Source organism: Thamnophis elegans, chromosome 9, assembly GCF_009769535.1.
Source record: "Thamnophis elegans isolate rThaEle1 chromosome 9, rThaEle1.pri, whole genome shotgun sequence".
Classification (NCBI taxonomy): Eukaryota; Metazoa; Chordata; class Lepidosauria; order Squamata; family Colubridae; genus Thamnophis; species Thamnophis elegans.
Window position 1 is genome coordinate 30,282,439 of NC_045549.1, and position 19,206 is coordinate 30,301,644.

General features: G+C 39.9%; 1 protein-coding gene across 3 annotated transcripts in view; it reads left to right on the forward strand.

The window, feature by feature from the left end:
• The first annotated feature begins 6,177 nt into the window (after positions 1–6,177).
• Positions 6,178–19,206, forward strand: part of SLC10A7 (solute carrier family 10 member 7) — a 174,031-nt gene continuing 161,002 nt past the window's right edge. For 2 of the 3 annotated variants that reach the window (XM_032224161.1, XM_032224160.1), the window contains exons 1-4: positions 6,178–7,269; positions 11,096–11,178; positions 12,383–12,519; positions 14,378–14,453. In XM_032224161.1, coding sequence (XP_032080052.1) covers positions 7,170–7,269; positions 11,096–11,178; positions 12,383–12,519; positions 14,378–14,453 — 396 coding nt within the window. In that variant the 5' untranslated portion in view covers positions 6,178–7,169. The remainder of the gene's footprint in view (positions 7,270–11,095; positions 11,179–12,382; positions 12,520–14,377; positions 14,454–19,206) is intronic. The other variant, XM_032224159.1, reaches the window with a different exon arrangement.

Genomic DNA, 19,206 nt, shown 5'->3' on the forward strand with positions numbered 1-19,206 from the left:
GAGTGTCTAATCTAAGACTGTGAGAAGTTGCAGCTTCCCAGTTTCTAGCCTCGTGCCTTAACTACTTCATCAAGCTGTCTCTCTTTTTAGCTGAAAAATAGATAAAAAGAAAATATTTTGGTTATGCTTTTAATTGCAAAGCCTATGTGTTGCTTCAATCACAGCCACTGTAAGTTTTTCTATTTCCCTTCATCCCATCTACCCCCCCACCCCCGAGGTAGTTCCAGTTAAATCAGATAGATACATCTTCCATATTAGCCAACGCCTTTGGTCCCAGACTGCTTCCCACTGGGAACTGAGCAGTTCATTGATTGGTGTTGAGGAACCATAGAAGGGAGGCTACATTTCTTATAACAGAGCACCAGGCAGTCCCCAAGGATGACAGGCAGCCCCTGGATTGGTCCTTCATGCTCCACAGCATCACTTCTGGTGATCTGTTACAGATTCTCTGATGCTAAATGGCAGAAAAGCCATATATCATTTTTTTAAATGTTTGGGTTTTTTGCATTTTGTTTACACTGGCATCTCTAGACCCTAGCATGAACAAGCAATTTATTGTGGCTGCACGAAGGGTAGGATTAAACTAAGGAATACACTTGGTTGCAGCCAAAAATTATATTGTCTTTTTTCTCTTTCTGTAACCACTGAAATTCTTTCTCTCATTCTTTCTGAGAATGACATTGTTTTCTCCCTTACTTAACAGTAAGCAGCAGGGAAAAAGATGATTCTTTCTCATGTTCTGACCTCATTTAGAGGACTTAGTATACAGCCACATATTGTTCTAATATCATGAGTTGACTACCCTTGCCTTGCAAGGAAATGCAATCAAAGTTGCATTCTATAGCATATTTATAACATGCCACATTAGCGGCTGTGAATCACAGCTTATTTAACCAGGGTTTACCATCTATGTTCAAATTGGTTGGGCTTGTTGCACTAAGCTGCAAATCAAGATGAAGCTTGCATATAGCACAGAAATACATATATGAAATATGTCTAAGTAGTATAAGGTGTAATTACTGTATTTTTCGGAGTATAAGATGCACCAAGGTTTTGAAGAGGCAAATTTTAAAAAAGTAGGTAGGTATATAGTGGGATAGAGAGGGAGAGAAAGAAAGAAAGAGAAATACAGTAGGTAGAGAGAGTAGGTAGGTAGGTAGGTAGGTAGGTAGAGATACAGAGAGAGAGAAAAATAGAGAGAGATAGAGAAATATAGTAGGTAGGTAGGGAGAGAGTGTGTAGGTAGGTAGGTAGGTAGGTAGAGGGATAGAGAGAGAGAGAAATAGAAAGAGAAATACAGTAGGTAGGTAGGGAGAGAGAGAGTAGGTAGGTAGGTAGATTTTTCCAGGTGTATTTATCCATGTCCTGGAGAAGGAAATCACTGACAATCTGCAGCACCTTAAGACTTTATTTCTGCTGTCACAGCACTTGATCAATGTAATTCTCATCAATCAGTTAAAGAGCTTTCCAAAAGGAAAAAAAAGTTTTCGCACTCTGCAAACCTCCCCAAAACAGCCCGTTTTTCATGAAAACGGGACCATTTTTAAAAAAAGGCATGAATAGCCTTGGGGGGGGGCTTGCAAAGTGCTCCTGGGAGGGTGGGGGCCAAAAACGAACAAAAAACGGCCCATTTTTCACAAAAACGGGCCCGTTTTTTGTAAAAAAAAATTGCATGCATAGCCTTATGAAGGCTTAGAGTGCTGCTGGGGGCTGGGGGTGCAAAAAATGGCCCATTTTTTACTCATTTCTGCCCTCCCCAGCCCCCAGGAGCTCTCTAAAAGCCTCCATAAGGCTATGCATGGCCATTTTGGTGAAGGGGGCGGGGCTTCAGGAGGCAAAAAATGCTGTATTCGATGTATAAGATGCATCCAGATTTTCAGCCTCTTTTTTGAGGAAAAAAAGTGCCTTATACTACAAAAAATACGGTACTTATGTTATCATATCTTGTGTGGAAGAACACAAAGATCAAAATCATAATGTATAACAATACTTTAGTAATAGAATTCCATATTATAGATATCTTTTAATCAGAAGGCCCAACTATAGTGCCAAGATCATAATTGTATTAGTATTTCATACATTGCTATCAGTGCACATTGTGTTTTATGGAGCTCCATAAGTAAAAAGAAAACTTTCTTCTCCCAAGAAATTTACCATTTAAACCACAGTGGGACTCTAAAACATCAGCGTGTGTAGGAAGGCTAAAAAGATGAAGATTGCCATACTGAATATGAGAAAATGCACCTGATAAACATCTGATAAATTATGGTTGGAAATCGGAATAAGTTAAGCTACACAGAAGAGGAGAGTTTGAAGGAAGAGGAAGACAGAAGAGGCACAGCATATATAGCCAGGTATTTTATGATTGGAAGAGATTTATTTAACATTGAAATAAGTCCACTGACTTCCAAGTGTAGTACAGAAGATCATATATATTTTCCTAAGACTTGGAGAAATCTCATTCGGCAGAAACTCATACATAATGAAATAGAATAAATCACAAGAGATTAAGTTGTCTTTATTTTATAATAGGTGTGCCCTTTCCCAAAGGAAAGGCAGATGTTACAGAATCATGGGGCTCAGCTCTCTACAACGCCTTAGATTTGATCAAATGACTGAATTAACCATTAATGCTAATGCTCTTTTCCAAATTGACTGTACAGAAATGTCAGTATTATTATTAAAGCAGTATTAAAGAATAGCAAAAAGCACCAAGGGGTTTACCAGTCATCCATTCATTTCTAAACAAGATGGATTTGTTCCCGTTTTGTCATAAAGGATGCACCAAATGAACAGCCCTGGACCAGTAACTCTTGCGATCCTCAATATGGTCCTCAGGCATCTCTTTATACCTGTGGATAACATTCCTGTAATTGTAGGCTCCTTGGCTTACTTTTCACATCCATTTGTACACAAGTGTATATTTACACATGGTTTTCTTAGGAAAGGAATACAATATGCCACTGCAATTCTGATCTGTTTGAAAATGTGTCTTCTGCCAAGAAAAAGACAAATTTAGGAAGGGATAATGCTAAACCTTTGCATTTGCGGATACAGGAAGAGTAGCCTTCTAGTCAACTTGGCATCTGATGACCTTCATGCTGGCTAGTTTATGAATGCAAAAGTCCAGGGAGTTATCCCAAGTTATGGCTTTCCAAATTCTTAATCGTCTTACTAACATGAAAATGTTACAGGTTGTATGCTGTCCAGGGCTGCTTTTTGTGAGATGGCAGCCATATGAATACAAGAGATAAACAAGAAACAAGCAAGGCTTTGGAAATTATCCCATAGCTCCAAAAGGTTGGTTTTAACACATGAAACTTAAGAGAGGGAGATCTGTTCAAACATCTGCCTTTTCCATCCAGTGAAAATAAAAGTGGAAACTAATTTATTCATAAAGGAGACTGCAGCTCAGGATTAACATGAGACCTTGGTGCTCTCTAATCTTGCTTGTTTTCTTGCAGGCATTTCATTACCCAAACTAGGTAACATTGCGAGTTCTAGTGAATAGGAAACTATCGCTGGTGATGTTACCTACCTGGTAGTTTGGGTAATGAAACATCTGCAAAAAAACAAGCAAGCTCAGAGAGCACCAAGGACGCCTCATAACTTCTTCATCCTTCTCCCTTTTATTACTTCCTCATTTTTGAACTTTGTTACCATGTTCCATATTGCTGAACATTTGAGTGGCTGGCTATAGTTGCCATCTTTGAACAGTTTTGTGAAAAGGTTAGCTCATATATGGAGTCCAAAAAGGCAGAGCAGCAGCTGAAATAATTATTTTCCAAGATCAGAGATGGGAGGGGGCTGTTGGGACCAATGAAAACAATTCAAAAGGATGGAAGAAATTTTCCTCACTGTCAGGTCACATATTTTAATTTATTAGGGAAGTTAGTAAAGAGTGCAATGCTCAGAACCAGCAGGTCCTTACTGAGAAGGTGTGCCCCCCCCACACCAGTTAGAAAGGCAAGAACAGAAACTAATGGTCCTAAGCGATTTAATTTCTTTGTTTGACTGACACAGAAACATAAAATAACTTCATAGGTTATCCTACCATCTTAGACAGAAAAAATGCTGCTTAATTTGTGGTTCAATGGTTTATTTTGAAAGACTGACTCATGCTAAGCATAGATAGGATCCTGGATGCCATTCAGGTAAATAACAGAAAACATCCTGAATTTTAAAATTAAGAAAATAGGAATGCAGGAGCAGTTAAGCAATACTAAAATGTGCAACATCAGCAATAAGAATCAGATCCCTTTCCAAATTAAATATTATAGAGAGGCTGGTTAGTCTCTTTCAATAGTGCTGATAATTTCTCATCCGTGCTGCCTTTATACTACAATCTTGTACACCACCTTATTTTATGGACAGATGTGCAAAAACTATATTTGATTTATTAATCAAATTCTGCTTTTGAATATGTTCTTTTAGCTATTTTGCAAACTTACTTAATTGAGGCCTTTGAACTATAGTGCCAGAGAACACTCTTGAGTCCCTTGGACTGCAAGGCGATCAAACTAGTCAGTCCTAGAGATCAACCCTGACTGCTCTTTAGAAGGCCAGATCCTGAAGATGAAACTCAAATACTTTGGCCACCTAATGAGAAGGAAGGACTCACTGGAGAAGAGCCTAATGCTGGGAACAATTGAGGGCAAAAGAAGAAGGGGACGACAGAGAATGAGGTGGCTGGATGGAGTCACTGAAGCAGTAAGCGGGAGCTTAAATTGACTCCAGAGGATGGTAGGGGACAGGAAGGCCTGGAAGAACATTGTCCATGGGGTTGCGATGGGTTGGATACGACTTCGCAACTAACAACAACAAACAACTTACTGCTGTGTTGGGGAAAGAAAAGCATCTCATAGTAGCTCTTACCTGATGATAGCAATGACATTGTGGCAATCTTTGAGGTAAGAGTAAACATAGGCATTTTTAAAATAGAAACATTTCTTAAGAAATTTCATTTCTTTGTTAAGAGTAAACAGGCATTTCTTAAGTAGCAGTAGCATCTGCTCTCTTAAGATAAAACTTGTCTGGCATCCACCAGGAATTAGCCAGGCACAGTAATGAGGATGTTGCAACGGCTGTGTTAGCTACAGTTAAACTGAACACTATTTCAGCAACCTCTGGAGAGTCATAACATCTCTTTCCTACATGACACTAGAATATACATAAGTATCTTAATCATCTTAATCTTTTAACAGGGAGTAATCCTCCTTGAAGTCAGGTAATATGCATGTCTGTAAATGCATATTGGACTGCAGCACAATTTAAACAGATAGTATAATTTAGAAAATTAAATGTATGAAATGGTGTTTCATTTTTGTGGGTGTGTTGCTTTTAACAGATTATGCAACTGTTGTAAAAACAGAACAGATAAGTAATAAAAGTAAATCTTTGACAAGGGTGATCAGCAAATATAATCACCAGCTGATGTCCTTCAGAAGTTGAAACTAGAACTTCCAGAATTGCAACCCTGGTTAGGATCCTGGTTGGGAACTGTGGCAGTTGTCTTCCCTGCCAGCAGAAAATGAGGAGCTAATGAGGCCAAGAGACACTTCTTCCTAATGCCTGGGAGTGCATCACAGCCTTCTCAGACCAGGCCAGAAGATACCTTGCAGGAGTTTCCACACAGCATCTGTGGCCTGTCCTTTCTCTACTGAACAGTTAAGGATTCTGGTCAGACAACATTATAACCCATTATGGCCAATTTAGCACCGTTCCAGATTACTTGATGCTATAATAGTTTTGTTCCTGGAGTGTTTTAAAATTTATTTTTGTCATCTGTAAATTTCCATGAGAATTGAGACAACAAATCAACTACATGCATTCAGGGCAATTAACGATAAACTCTACTTCGAGATTTTGATTCAAAACCGCGTAGTCCAATCCCCAGGGATCAAGACTAAAATTGCGGCTGCAGAAACGGCGGACCCCCCCCCCCCCTACCTGTTCCTGCAGCTCTTTCTCTCTCTCTCTCCCGCCCTGCATGCAATTTTTAGAAGGAAGCTCTAAATCTCGCTGGAGAAACACACGCAAGAAAGATGGCATCACCCAGGAAGGAAGGAGGAAGGAAAATCTCTCAGCACTAGTTCATTTTGCGCGGTTAACTAACATTAAAACAAATCCCAACAAGTACCCATTTCCTGTGTTCATGTCCATGTTTATTATACTTATACCTATTATCTCATACATGTTTGACAAACTAAATAAATAAAATAAATAAAAAAGTCGTATAGGTAGAGTCTTATAACTCTATTGCACCCACGATTCACAACCCTATACAGGAAGGTAACTCCCGGCCGCTTTTTAACCACCGATCGCTCAGGTGCGCGCGCTCATACGACCCCTAGCCCCCTCGTCCTTCTCCCCTTCGCCCTCCCGAAGTGCGAGTCCCGCGACACGTGTCTCACGCCAGGCATTGAAAGCACAGCCCCGCCCTCCAGCCCCGTTCTCACGCTAAACGCCGCTGCGTCACAGAGCGGACGTAAAGCTTCGAAGAGGCGCGCAAGCCCTTTCCATCAGCCCCGGACGTTTCCCATTGCTTTTTCTCCCGACGCTGGGTTCGGCTTCAGAAGGGCTTCCCGGCATTCTCCCTGTTCTCCGATTGCCAGCCGCCGAGGAAAGGCAGCGCGTGCGGGATCCCTTCCCTCCCACAGGCGCTTCCTTCCAACTTAGGGGACGTACCCGGGGTGGCCTCCTCCGACCTTTAGCCTGCTTCGGAGGCGCTCTTAGGCACCCAGTTCTGGCGGTTGCGCTCCTTCCTTCGGATTAGCCCTTGGTCGCTGCTTGGGTCGTCCCCGCCGCCCCCACGAGCCTCCCCCATGGGTGCAGAGAGTCCTAGTCGCGGCGCCCCTGCCTGGCGGGCGGGCTGGCTGTTGCTGCCCTCCTACCGCCTCCTTGCCCGCCAGAGCTGAGAGCGCGCGAGTCTATTAGCGGTCGCGTGGTAGCGATGGCGGCTTTCAGGGAGCCTGTTCCTGTCACTGGATACTTCCCAGCGGCGGCGGGAGCGGCGTTTAACTGGTTTGGCCGCGGCCGGCGGCACGTTGCGGAGCCGCTCTGCGGGAGGGCCCGAGGGTGGTCCTGACCGGCTCTCCTCCCCCGCCCTCTCCCTCGCTCCCCTCAGGCGCCCGACTCTCTCGGCCAGCCCCGCCGCCGCCGCCGCTGCCATGGGCATCCTGGACAGGCTGAGGAAGGACTGGTTCATGCTGGGGATCGTCCTGGCCATCACCGTCGCCAAGCTGGAGCCGGCCTTTGGAGTGAAGGGGGGTAAGTCTCCTGGGGAAGCGCCCCCCCCTCACCCCTCTTTCACAACCGGGGCTCGCTGGTTTGCAAGCAAAGCGGAGAGAAACGGGCAGAGCTGCCCAGGATCCGAGCTGAACCCCCTTTCCGCCCGCTGTCCCCCAAAATCGGGGTTGAGTCGGGCTTAGGGGTGTGTGTGTGTGTGTGTGTGTGTCTGCCTGAGCAATGCAAGAGTTGCCCTCTTCGTAGCAGGGCAGCGCCATTGGGAGTCCAGCTGCCTTCCTCTTCCTAGGGTTTTCCACCGTCCCTTGGAAATAGTACGATTTCTGCCTTCCCAAAGGAAGGTCGGAGTTTCCCCGGACGCCAAACTCCAGGAGTTTTGTAGTGTGACACGTTGCACGGCCGGCAAGCGAGCGCGGGGAGATGCCACTTCCGCGTGGAAGGATCCGGCTGCGATTGCAGCAAGAGACAACGCGCGTGTGTGTGTTTCAGCTGCTGCTGTCGAAGTAGGGATAAAGTAGTTCACACACACCCTTTAGGGCACGCAGTAGCGCTCCGCTTAGTAGTTCACACAGACAGCCTTTAAGGGCATGTAGTAGCGCCCCACTTAGAGGGCTTAAGGATGTGCAACAAGTGTAGAAACTTCAAAGTCATTCAAGTAATAGAAATTTACAGTTCTTAAATGGCTGTCAGATTTGATAAGCTGTTCCTAAATTAGAAAAGGGTTGTGCTTGTCACTTTCTTGAACTTTTATTTTACCTGTTAATTTTTCCAATAGTAATGGAAGAATTAACCAATAAGCTTTGAGATCATTTTGTACTGATCCTGGGCTGACTGAACATTTAAACTAAGTATTAACTCTGATGTGTTAGTGCAGCTTCATATTTTGGGATAACATATGTATCCTGTTCACCTGTGGAACATTATTTTTCTTTAATTGGAGATAATTATCACTTTTCTTCTGGAGAGAACTGTGTGAAGTCCAGTTCATGAATTGAATATATATATTGTCCTGCTGTTTCGGCAAACTTTTAGAGGAACTTCTTTTTCTTCTAGTTTTAGGAGAGAACAACAGACTTTCCTTTTGTTGAAAACCAAACTCTATATTCAGTCCACGATGGCTTCACGATGTGTGGGACTAAGTTAAATCTTGTGTTTATATACATTATATTGTGTATGTATCAGTGGTGGGATTCACTTACCTTCCATACCAGTTCACAAATGTGAGCTCCGTTGCGCACTGCCTTCTGCGCATGCACAGTGCTCGCACATTACATCGGGGTGGGTGAGCAAAGCCTCCTGCAGCTGCCTCTACCAGTTCACCCGAACCAGAGAGAACTGGCTGAATACCACTTCTGGTGCATAAGTATACAGGACACCCACCCACTCGCACTATTCTATTTTTATTATCACAGTTTATATACCACCCCTATCTTTTCACTTTGGATAAGCCAGGGTAACTTTATTATATATTTTTTTAGTAAAGAGTCAGTTTGGTGTAGTGATTATGGCATCAGACTGAAAACCAGGAGACCAAGAGTTCTAGTTCTTCCTTAGGTACTAAGCCACCTGGCCAGTTATTTTCTCTCAGCCCTAGGAGGGAGGCAATGGCAAATCACCTCTAAAAAACAAAAATTGCCTTAGGCTTCGAAGTTCCATGATGGAAGGAATCAAATTATCTTCAGGGAAAGTTATCGCAGCAACAGAAAAGGTGTTTCATGAGGGTACAGTTGATAAAGCTTGGCTTCCAGTCCATAACGCTCACTTCACATGCAGTGGAACCTTTCATGATCTAACAGGACAGGTAACCTCATTTTAGATAACACAGCCTTTACATTATATACAATGTTGGACACTATCTACTATAGTATGCAGTACTGAAATCAGATTGTGAGATATATGTTTGTGCATGTGATGTGCACTTAGTGCATTTCCTGTTTTGTGACAGAAGGGGAAATGGCTCACTGGATATACTGTAGTGTTTACTATCTACAGTCTTTACAATTACTTGTAAACTTTTAATTGGTAGATAGCTCATTCTGATGGTGAAGAGTAGCCTTAAAAGTGTGTGTTTCCCAAACTTTACCTTTACAATATTAAGATATGAATTGCCATCTATCAGCTTCTAACAGCTTCATGAGTTTCTGTATTGTATACCATTTTTCCTAAAACCTCCTGCAAAATTAATGCTTTTTTAAAAGTGATTTAGTGATCACTTCTACTTATATTGGTATAGTTGAGGAACTTGAAATATTATGCATAAAGGTTATATAGGCTCAAAGTAAATCTCCCAAGGTTGCTTTAAGTAATTATTTCTCATAAATTCTGTAGATTCCATTGCATTTCTTGTGAGGCAAAGTAGAGTGAATATAGAATTTTTTATTTTCCGTAATGGACAAATTCACTTTCTTTAATGTTCATACAAGTGGGGATTTTGTGGGAAGTCAGTATATGTTAATACGGTGATTTATTTTAAAACTTGGTATTTTAAAATAAATATTCTTTAGAAAAGTTCATGTTGTCTTGTTTCATTTAGTTGCAAATGTTTTTTTAAATGCAGCCTGCATCCTTGCTTCAGCAGGTGGCCTACCTTAATAATATCACTTAACCAGGCTTTTGATTACCCCCTTTCTTCCTTTGCAGAAATATCTTTCAAAATATGGGCCTCTGAAGTCTTTGTAATTAGAGATTCCTGAACAACTGTGATAGTGGGACTGCAATCCTGCAGATGTTTGACTTAGTAGTACTGACTTTGATAAGATTATATCATTGGCCTTTATTTTGCATTTCTTAAAATACAAGCAGTAATCATATACAACAAACCTGAACCTAAGAAAAAATAAATAAAAGTTTAAAAAGTATCCACATTATTGTAGTATCAAGGTGCCAAAACTGTGCCCTTCATGTTTCATTTTAATAGTGTCTTTTCTGGTCTTGTACTTAGAACTGCCTGAGGGAATAGTTCAGCCCGCATTACTTTGAGAAGTAAGAAGGGTCTTTTTGGCTGCCAAGAAAACTTTGTTGTTTTTTCTTCCCCAATTATCAGAACTTAAAAGTGGTGCCAGTAATGTTGATGTATAAGTGTTATGAGTACCTATTACTCCGTTTTTGTATCATCAAAGATAATCAGTATTGTATGGCATTTTGCAAATTCCTATGTGAGGTGAAATTTAAAAGCAATCAGAAGGCACTCATGTCTTTCCCCCACATTTTGTCCCTTTCTAACTATCGCCTGTAGTGAATAATGGTGTGACAATTACCTAACTTTTCTTCTTAAGCTGCAGAATACAAAGGAACTTGGGTCTTTTACTACCATCTGCTATTACTGTACCAGCTTTGTAGAAACATCATTCTTTTCATTATATGTAAAATGGACATTATTTTCTCTTTGAATCTGGACTTTCAGGGTTACTACAATAGTTAAAATTAGTAGAAACCTGCTTTAAAGTGCATGTCCAGAACTTGAGTCTCTATTCTTTCTACTGCAAATATAGTTTAAGATGGCATGAAATGAAAATTATATAATTAACAAGAAACAATCTAGAGAAATAGACCTTATGGCTGACATTACTAAGTGATATGCATCTATTTCTCTTAATCACAAGGTTATTGTTAGTTTTGACAAGGCCCATTGCAGCAAGTTCTAGATTGAGGAGTGGGGGGAGGGAGAGGGAGGGAGAATGCATGAATGAATGAATGAATGAATGAATGAATGAATGAATTCTGGTTTAAACCTCTATAGAATGCACAGTTGGAGGATATCTTAATAGCCTCTATAAATGTTAAAGGGAAGTTTGTTACAGAAGTTTGTTGGTTTTGTTTACTCTTGCTTCAAATATGTTTTCTCTTCCAGGACCACTGAAACCAGAAATCACTATCACATATGTAGCTGTCTCTACTATATTCTTCAATAGTGGACTATCTCTGAAAACAGAGGTACTGCAAACCGAATATTCATCCTTTATTTATTCATTTGTTACTTAAATAATAACAAATTTCTGGGTTATTTTAAGAGTCTGGTAGTAAGGACACATTTTAAAATGATGACATTATCACTGAACAGTTACTGTTGGTTGCATGTCAGTCTTCCTCATTTTTAACTTCAACTTCAGAATTCCCTAACTGGTATTTTAACCCCATTTTTAAAATTTATATCAGTATAATCTATGGCAGTGATGACTAACCTTTTTGTTGTTGTATGCCGAGACAGTGCACATGGTGATAGCTTGCGCCCATGCCCACACCCATAGTGCAATGCGTGCGCAACTCCCCCCGCACCCCACACATGCGCCCCCGCCCCACTCTCCCATTTTTGGCTTCCAGGTTGGTGCAGGAGGTTTTCCAGGCCCAAAATGGAGCACAGCGGGACCTCATGGGGGGCCACCGTGCCCCCCCATGCGTGCGCATGCTCATCCACAAATATCCCACATCCCACATGTGCACCACCCCAGTACATGCATGGCAGAGAACTGAAGACCAGTTGGCCAACGGGAGGCACGCGTGCATGCGCGTTGGAGCTGGGCTGGAACAATGGCTGGCGTGCCTACAGAGAGGACTCTGTGTGCCACCTGTGGCACACGTACCATAGGTTCGCTGTCATGGATCTATGGCATAGATGTCTTGAGATGGCCATATTATAAAAGAGCACAAAGATAGTTTATAAGCTGTGGTTTGCTTCTTGTTAACCCTCAAAGTTCCATGCATATATTAACATTATTTGTGGTATGCACTTATTTAACGAGGATAGGAGTTCTGTACCATATGAAAAAATGCCATTTTAAACGCTGTTCAGTACAATCATTTACTGAGTAAATGATGGAGTAAATTTTACTCCAAACATGTAGCCATGTTTTTTTTTCCTTTTGTGTCCATGTATGCTAAAATTGACTGAAATCCTTTAAATAAAGTGTATGAATAAGTTAAAAAAAATGAAATAGATAAAAATATTCAAACTGTACTTGTTTTAGACAATGCCATGTCATATTTTTGTCACTATAAGTGAATTCAAACTGTTATTTACTGTTTAAGAACAGAATGTACACCTGAAAAGTATTTGCACCTAATATATTTAATGATACTAACTTGAGCAATACTACTTCAGCTGTTAAATCTGCAACATTTTTCTTCTTTTGTTTCGTAGGAGCTGACAAGTGCTTTGATGCATGTAAAATTGCATCTTTTTGTACAGATCTTCACACTTGTATTCTTCCCAACAGTTATATGGCTATTTCTTCAGCTTCTATCTATTACATCTATAAATGAATGGCTTTTAAAAGGGTATGTTTTAAGCAGTGAACTATTTATCACTGCTCTTTCAGTAATGCACTTCCAGTAATGCTAGCATTTTTTTAAAAAAAATAGTGAACTTATTTTTTTCGTGCCGCTTAATGGTTTGACTCTTGCTTTTAGGTTACTCTTTCAGAATTTTTATTCCACATATAAAGGCTTGGCAACAGATTTTATATGTAGGGACTTGCACTTCATGTCTCTTTTTAACATGCCTGTGCTATGTTTGCTGATTGCTTACAAAGAATATTGGAGTAAGATACAGTAAGACATAGTAGAATAAAAGGATAAACATTGACTGTTCATGAAATAGCATACTGAATTTCAAAGCACAATTTTGTAGAAGTTTCTTTTTCAGCACTTTGCATTATTTTTCATTATTTCAAATAGTGACTTGAGAAGTCTGTTATAGTCACTATTACTCATAATTTTGAATTTTATTTGATATGTAAATGTGTTCACTGACTAGTAGTCATAGAAAATGGAAAAGTAAGTGCATAAGTGTCAACCTCAACAAAAATGTCAAGAACTATCAAAGTATAATTGTTTAATGAAATATTAATGTAGAATTCTTCTTTATTATATATTGTATTTCTGAAAATGGAAAGAAGAAAGTCATATGTTTATCTAGGAATATGTCTTGAAAGGAATTATGATACATTCCTCAATGTAGTAGATTTGCAGGCCATTGAACAGTTAAGGACAATAAAATTTGAATCATGAAAGTGTTCAGGAATTGTAGCTTGAACCTCCAGTCATTTTAATATAATTTCTCTGTCCATATGAAAAGCAATACTTTGTAACAGGAAGGTTTTATTCTGCTCTTAGTTTTTTCTACTATGAATGCTTTGAAGTTAGTAAGAAACTTCAATTTTGGTACAGATCAGACTTCCTCATTCATTTTAACTGGGAATTCAGTGTATAAATTATTTTGAATGTACATATCTTCTTTTTTCTGTGTAGGGAGCATCTTTTTTTAAAATTTAAAAAAGTCAAGGGGCTTCACTCCTCCTTATGTTCATTAGACACATGCAATACACATTAAAAGGATGTGGGGCTTTGATTGCATGGTTATACCTGCAATGTTGACTTTTTGGACCTGGAAAGCCTTGGGTGCTCAATGAATGGAACATTTCTAGATCAAGGGTGTCAATCTCAAGGTCCGTGGGTCAGATCCAGCCTGCAGGTGTTTAGATATGGCCTGCAGGCCCACTCTGGAAACAGCGAAGACCCCCCCCCCCTGGTATGTCTGCTAGCGGAAATGGAGGTTGGGAGGACCACACATAGCCACCTGGCCTCCTTTTTTTGCCCTGACGGCCTCCTGCAGCCTTCTGCCAGCAAAAATGGAGCTTGGGGAGGCCATCACGGCTGAAAGCAGAGCCTGAGTGGGCTGCACATGGCCTCCCTGAGATCCATTTTCACTGTCAGAGAGCTGCAGGAGGCCGTTGAAAACGGAGCCCGGGCAGGTTGTGTGCAGCTCTGGTTTAACTGGTAGAGGGCTGCAGGAGGCCATCGCAGCCAAAAACAGAGCCTCAACGAGGGATATCGAGTTGGCCACATCTACCATGACCATGCCCCTCCGGTCCCGTGAGGTCAAACATAACCCTGATGCAGCCCTCAATAAGTTGGGTTTGATACCCCTCTGCTAGATGATCTCCAATGCTACAATTGCTAATAAATAATAAAGTTGTTCAGAGACATTCGATCAGCTAACTATTTGTAAGCAGCAGATTCAGAAGTCATTTTGTATTTAAGTTAGTCATTTAGCAAATAATATAGCTATGCCCCCTTCTTTTGTATTGAAGATTAATTAGAAAAATAAAATTTGTATTCATTTATCCTTCTCTAGTTTGCAGACAGTAGGCTGTATGCCTCCGCCTGTATCTTCAGCAGTGATTTTAACTAAAGCTGTTGGGGGGAATGAGGTAAGATTTTTACATTTTGTTTTCTCATTACTTCTTCTTTTTAAAAATACTGTACTTTTGTATAAAAATATTTTTACTAAGCAAAATTGGTTGGCATTGTTTTAATAAGACGGTATCTTTCATTAGGCCAACTTAATGTTTAATAAAGTAATCTGGTAGCTTTACTTTTTCCAGAGCTGCTGTCAAGCTACCGGCAGATGTTAACATTTTTTAGATTACTGGTAGGTGACTGTTTTGAAAAGGCTGACTTGTTTGGCAGCCATTCTGATGATTCATTATATCCAGCAAAAACTCCACAATGTTTGAAATGGTCTCTTAGTTAAAATGAATTTAATGTATAACTGTCTCACAAAAGCTTTCTATAATTAATGATGAGACTACCTTTGCCAACTTAGATCCACTGTAATAGTAATATCAATATGGCTTTTGTGTTACAATGATCCTTCCATAATTTTACAGAAAAAGTGCATATAGAAAATCCAAATTACAGTCCATTTCCAGTTACAGTTAGAAATATTCTTGGTCTGAAATTATGGAAAACTCCAGCTATTAAGTGGGCTGGAGGGACCAGTTACCTTACTTTGCAGCTAGCTAACTCCTGTCTTCTTATGTGAGGTTATTATAGACAAAGAATTATATATGCAGTGTTTATTGCAGTTGTTAAGTTAGTAACCTGGTTATTAAGTGAATCTAGCTTCTCCATTGACTTTGCTTGTAAGAAGGTTGTGAAAGATGATCACATGACCTTGAGAGACTGCAACCATCATGAACATGATTCAGTTGCCAAGCATCTAAATTTTGATCACATGACCGAAACCAATTTTGTTGTATTTAAGTACAATGACAATTATACTTACTTATGACCATGGGGATGCTGCAATGGTTGTAAGTGTAAAAAACGTTGTAAGTCACTTTTTTAAAATTGTAACTTCAGATGGTGCAATGGTTATAAGTGTAAAAAATGGTCAAAAGTCACTTTTTCAGTGTAGTTGTAACTTCAGATGGTCATTAAATGAACTGTTGTAAATCAAGGGTTATCTGTGTAAGGTTCCAGATGGGGAAAATGAATTTGGATCTGCCATTCTGCTATTCTAGCTAAAATTTAAATTTAAAATGGAAGACATCCTGGTAGGGAAGGGTTTTAGGATTTCCATTCAGAAACTCCCAACTACAGTACATTTTTGCCATCATTAGATGGTAGTGAAAAGTTTTTTGTTCCCACTGTGTCTCTTTACTGCCATTCAGTGTTTCCCTGGACCTCTGCTTCAAAATCCTGCCCAGAATTTTGATACCTGTTCTGGTTTCTGGATTAACAGTACCTGCAGCAGATAGGGTATTATGAATCCCACAGTTTTTAAAAAAATCTCTTAGTTAAAATGAATTTAATGTATAACTGTCTCACAAAAGCTTTCCATAGTTAATGATGATACTACCTTTGCCAACTTAGGTCCACTGTAATAGTAATATCAATATGGTACAATATGATTACAATGATCCTTTCATAATTTTACAGAATAGCGCATATAGAAAATCCCAATTACAGTCTATTTTCAGTTACAGTTAGAAATATTCTTGGTTTAAAATTGTGGAAAAGTTTGTCTAGAATAGAGCAAAAGAATTTATGGAGAACAATATGTTTGCTTCCTACATCAAGCAAGGTTGATTTTACCTTCTTTGCACACTTCTATCACACATATATTCTATTTAGTTTTATGTTTTTTCTTCTCTTAATCATAGATTTTTCCAAAATCTTAAATCCCAAAGGTACTTTCCCAAAAGGCAACTATACTTTCTTATCCCCCCCCCCCCCCGAAAACATTTCACTTCTCATCCAAGAAGCTGCTTCAGTTCAGTCTTTCAGACCTGAAAAAGGTTCTTGGAGGAGAAGCAAAATGTTTTCAAGGGGGGAAAAAAACCCTAAGAAACGTCAGTTGCTTTTTGAAAGAGTACCTTTGGTATAACTGTGACGCAGATGATTGAGAATCTCTGCAGCCAAAATGTTAAGGTTATTCTAAGACAGGCATTAGCTTTTGAACTGTTAAAAATATACCAAGAAATCTCATGTAGAATGAACTCAAAAATGGAAGTGATGTGAGGAAAGCATTCGGAATATGGTTTCTAGACTTCTTTCTTTCTACCCAGTAATAACAGCTTTGTTCTATGCCAGGGGTGTCAAACTGGATTTCATTGAGGGCTGTATTAAGGTTGTGTTTCACTTCAGGGGGCCAGGGTGGGTGTGGCCAGCTCAACGTCACTTGTGTTGGAGCCTATGGTGGCCCAAATGCTCTGCCAGTGAAAACGGGCTCCCGAGCTCCATTTTTGGCTGTGATGACCTCCTGCAACCTTCTGCCAGCAAAAACAGAGCTTGAGAGCCCATTTTCCACTGGCAGAGGCACCGTGGGCTGGTCCTTTGCTGTTTCCAGAGTGGCCTTATGGACCAGATCTAAGCACCCCACGGGCTGGATCCAGCCCTAGGGCCTTGAGTTTGACACCCCTGTTCTAGGTAATTTGCCCTGGAGAAAACACTCTTAAGAACCATTTTGCAGCATTTCTAGTCACTGTCTAATTCGTAGGTATGCTTGTGAATGACCTTTGGCAGTGATTTAACCATTCTGGCCCTTCTTGATCTCACAGCAATTTTCAACATCATTGACTATGATATCCTTCTGGATAAGCTAGGGTTCCTTGAGAGTATCCGGAATATTACATACTTTGCTCTTTGTGTGATCTTGGTTAGTGTGTCCTCCTTAGGAGAGTAACAATGGAGCTGAATTGCCTTAATTTGTATACCATCTGCCTGACAATAGACTGGCAGAGTCCAAACTCTTTGGAAATAGCTTTGTAATCTTTTTCTGCCCACATAACAGCTTCCACACTTGTACCAATTATCATCCCATTGATTGAAACAACCTTAACTTCACGTTCAAATGAACTGATAATCCTAGGAGATTCACTTACTTTTTGTCATACTCAAATATATAGCTTTGGATCATTTTCCTCAATAAGTAAATGAGCAATTTTAATGTTTTTTATTCATTTGTTTTACTGAATTCATGAGCCTAAGAAAAGGTGCAACTTTTTAAAAGTAGAGTCAACATGTGAAGGGAGTAATTCCATGCTCTTGCCAAAGTTCCTTTTTCATTTTGGATGTGAATAGCTTCACATACAAGAATTGTGAATCATATCAATATTTCTTGTTTCACGTGTTATGTCTGCGCTTGTATGATTCTATGAGTCTAATTGACTGAAAATAGTTGCTCCTGTCCTTGGCTTAAAAGTCCTTCTTAATCAATGATAGGATCCTGAAAGAGGGTTACTGTCATCAATGGCCAATTACCTCTGCTTCCTTTCTAACAGTGACAGCATGATTTGCTAATTATTTTCAAGTTTGACATGGTTTCACCACATTCTTTGAAAGGATTTCCCTGTAGATTTGGTTACACCTTTAAATTTATATTAATTTCCTCTTAGTTTTGTTATTCAGAGTTCAAATGATGTTGCTTTGTATAAAGATATTAGGCTTTTACACAAAGCCACCAAATCTAAAACCATTTTAGAAGAGAAATCTTGAAAGGTCCCTTGGAATAAAGTAAATTATTGCATGTGAACTTTTAAATCATAGACCAAGGTCACAGCAGCTGGAGTAGATTTGAAAAAGGTTTTATCTCTGCTTGGGAAACAAATGAAACCTCAACAAATCTGTTGAGATGAAACTGTGATTGGCCTGAGTGCAACCTGTGTGCACAGAGCTATAAAATATTGGAACTCAGGTCTACAATAATAATTTAACTCTTGTAGAAACCTTCATCACTTTATGTATTCAAAATCTTCTAAGCAGGATGTTATAGAAGAGTACCTTTTGGGATCACCAGGGAGGTTGCATGACATACACCAGGGCAAGTCTCAGTTAAATTTAAATGGTTAAATCTGCACAGATTTCTTTCTTGTAAGGCTGTTTGTTGCCAAATGCATAGTTCTTAAAGATGGGATAATTCCATGGAGAGTTATCCATGAGCAGTCTTGACATAAAAAATACTGTCCTTTGCAGTGGTAGAAATACAGTAGTATTAATTAATTTGGGACTGGAGCCTTCCAGGGCATACCTGTGAAGAGGAGAAAGGAAGGAAACTCATTTAATTCTTGACTATTTTTTCTTTACCATTAGTCTGGCTGCACTATTCTATTTGTGCAGCCAGGCTAATGGTAAATGTTCAAGAACCATGCTGAGATGATTTTAGTCCTTAAAGGTATTCTGAGTACCAACTAAGAGCCTATTGAAACAACCTAAAAGAGAAAAGCAGAGATTGGAAGAATAAGTTCTTTGTCATCTTGCAGGACTGTTCCCTGATGGTTGAAGAAACCCTGGTTAATTTTTTTAGTGTTACATATAAAAGTACATACATAACTCTTAGTTCCTTTTTAGGGAAAATGGCACTATCTAGACCAGGGGTGTCAAACTCGCGTCATCATGGAGGCATCACATGACATATCAGGACTCCCCCCCCCTTTGCTAAACCAGGCATGTGCATGGCCAGTGGGTGACGCATCCGGCCTGCGGGATGCGAGTTTGACAGCCCTGATCTAGACTGTGGAAAGGAAATGAGAAATAATAAAGAAATTAAAGGCAAGAACTAAGAAAGTGAAATAACATATAGCTAAATCTAGTCAATATAACATAGTTTATGCTGCAGCTTTCTATCTTTCTTAATTGTCTGTGTTCCTACATTGTGTGTGTACTGTTTCAGTATTTTTT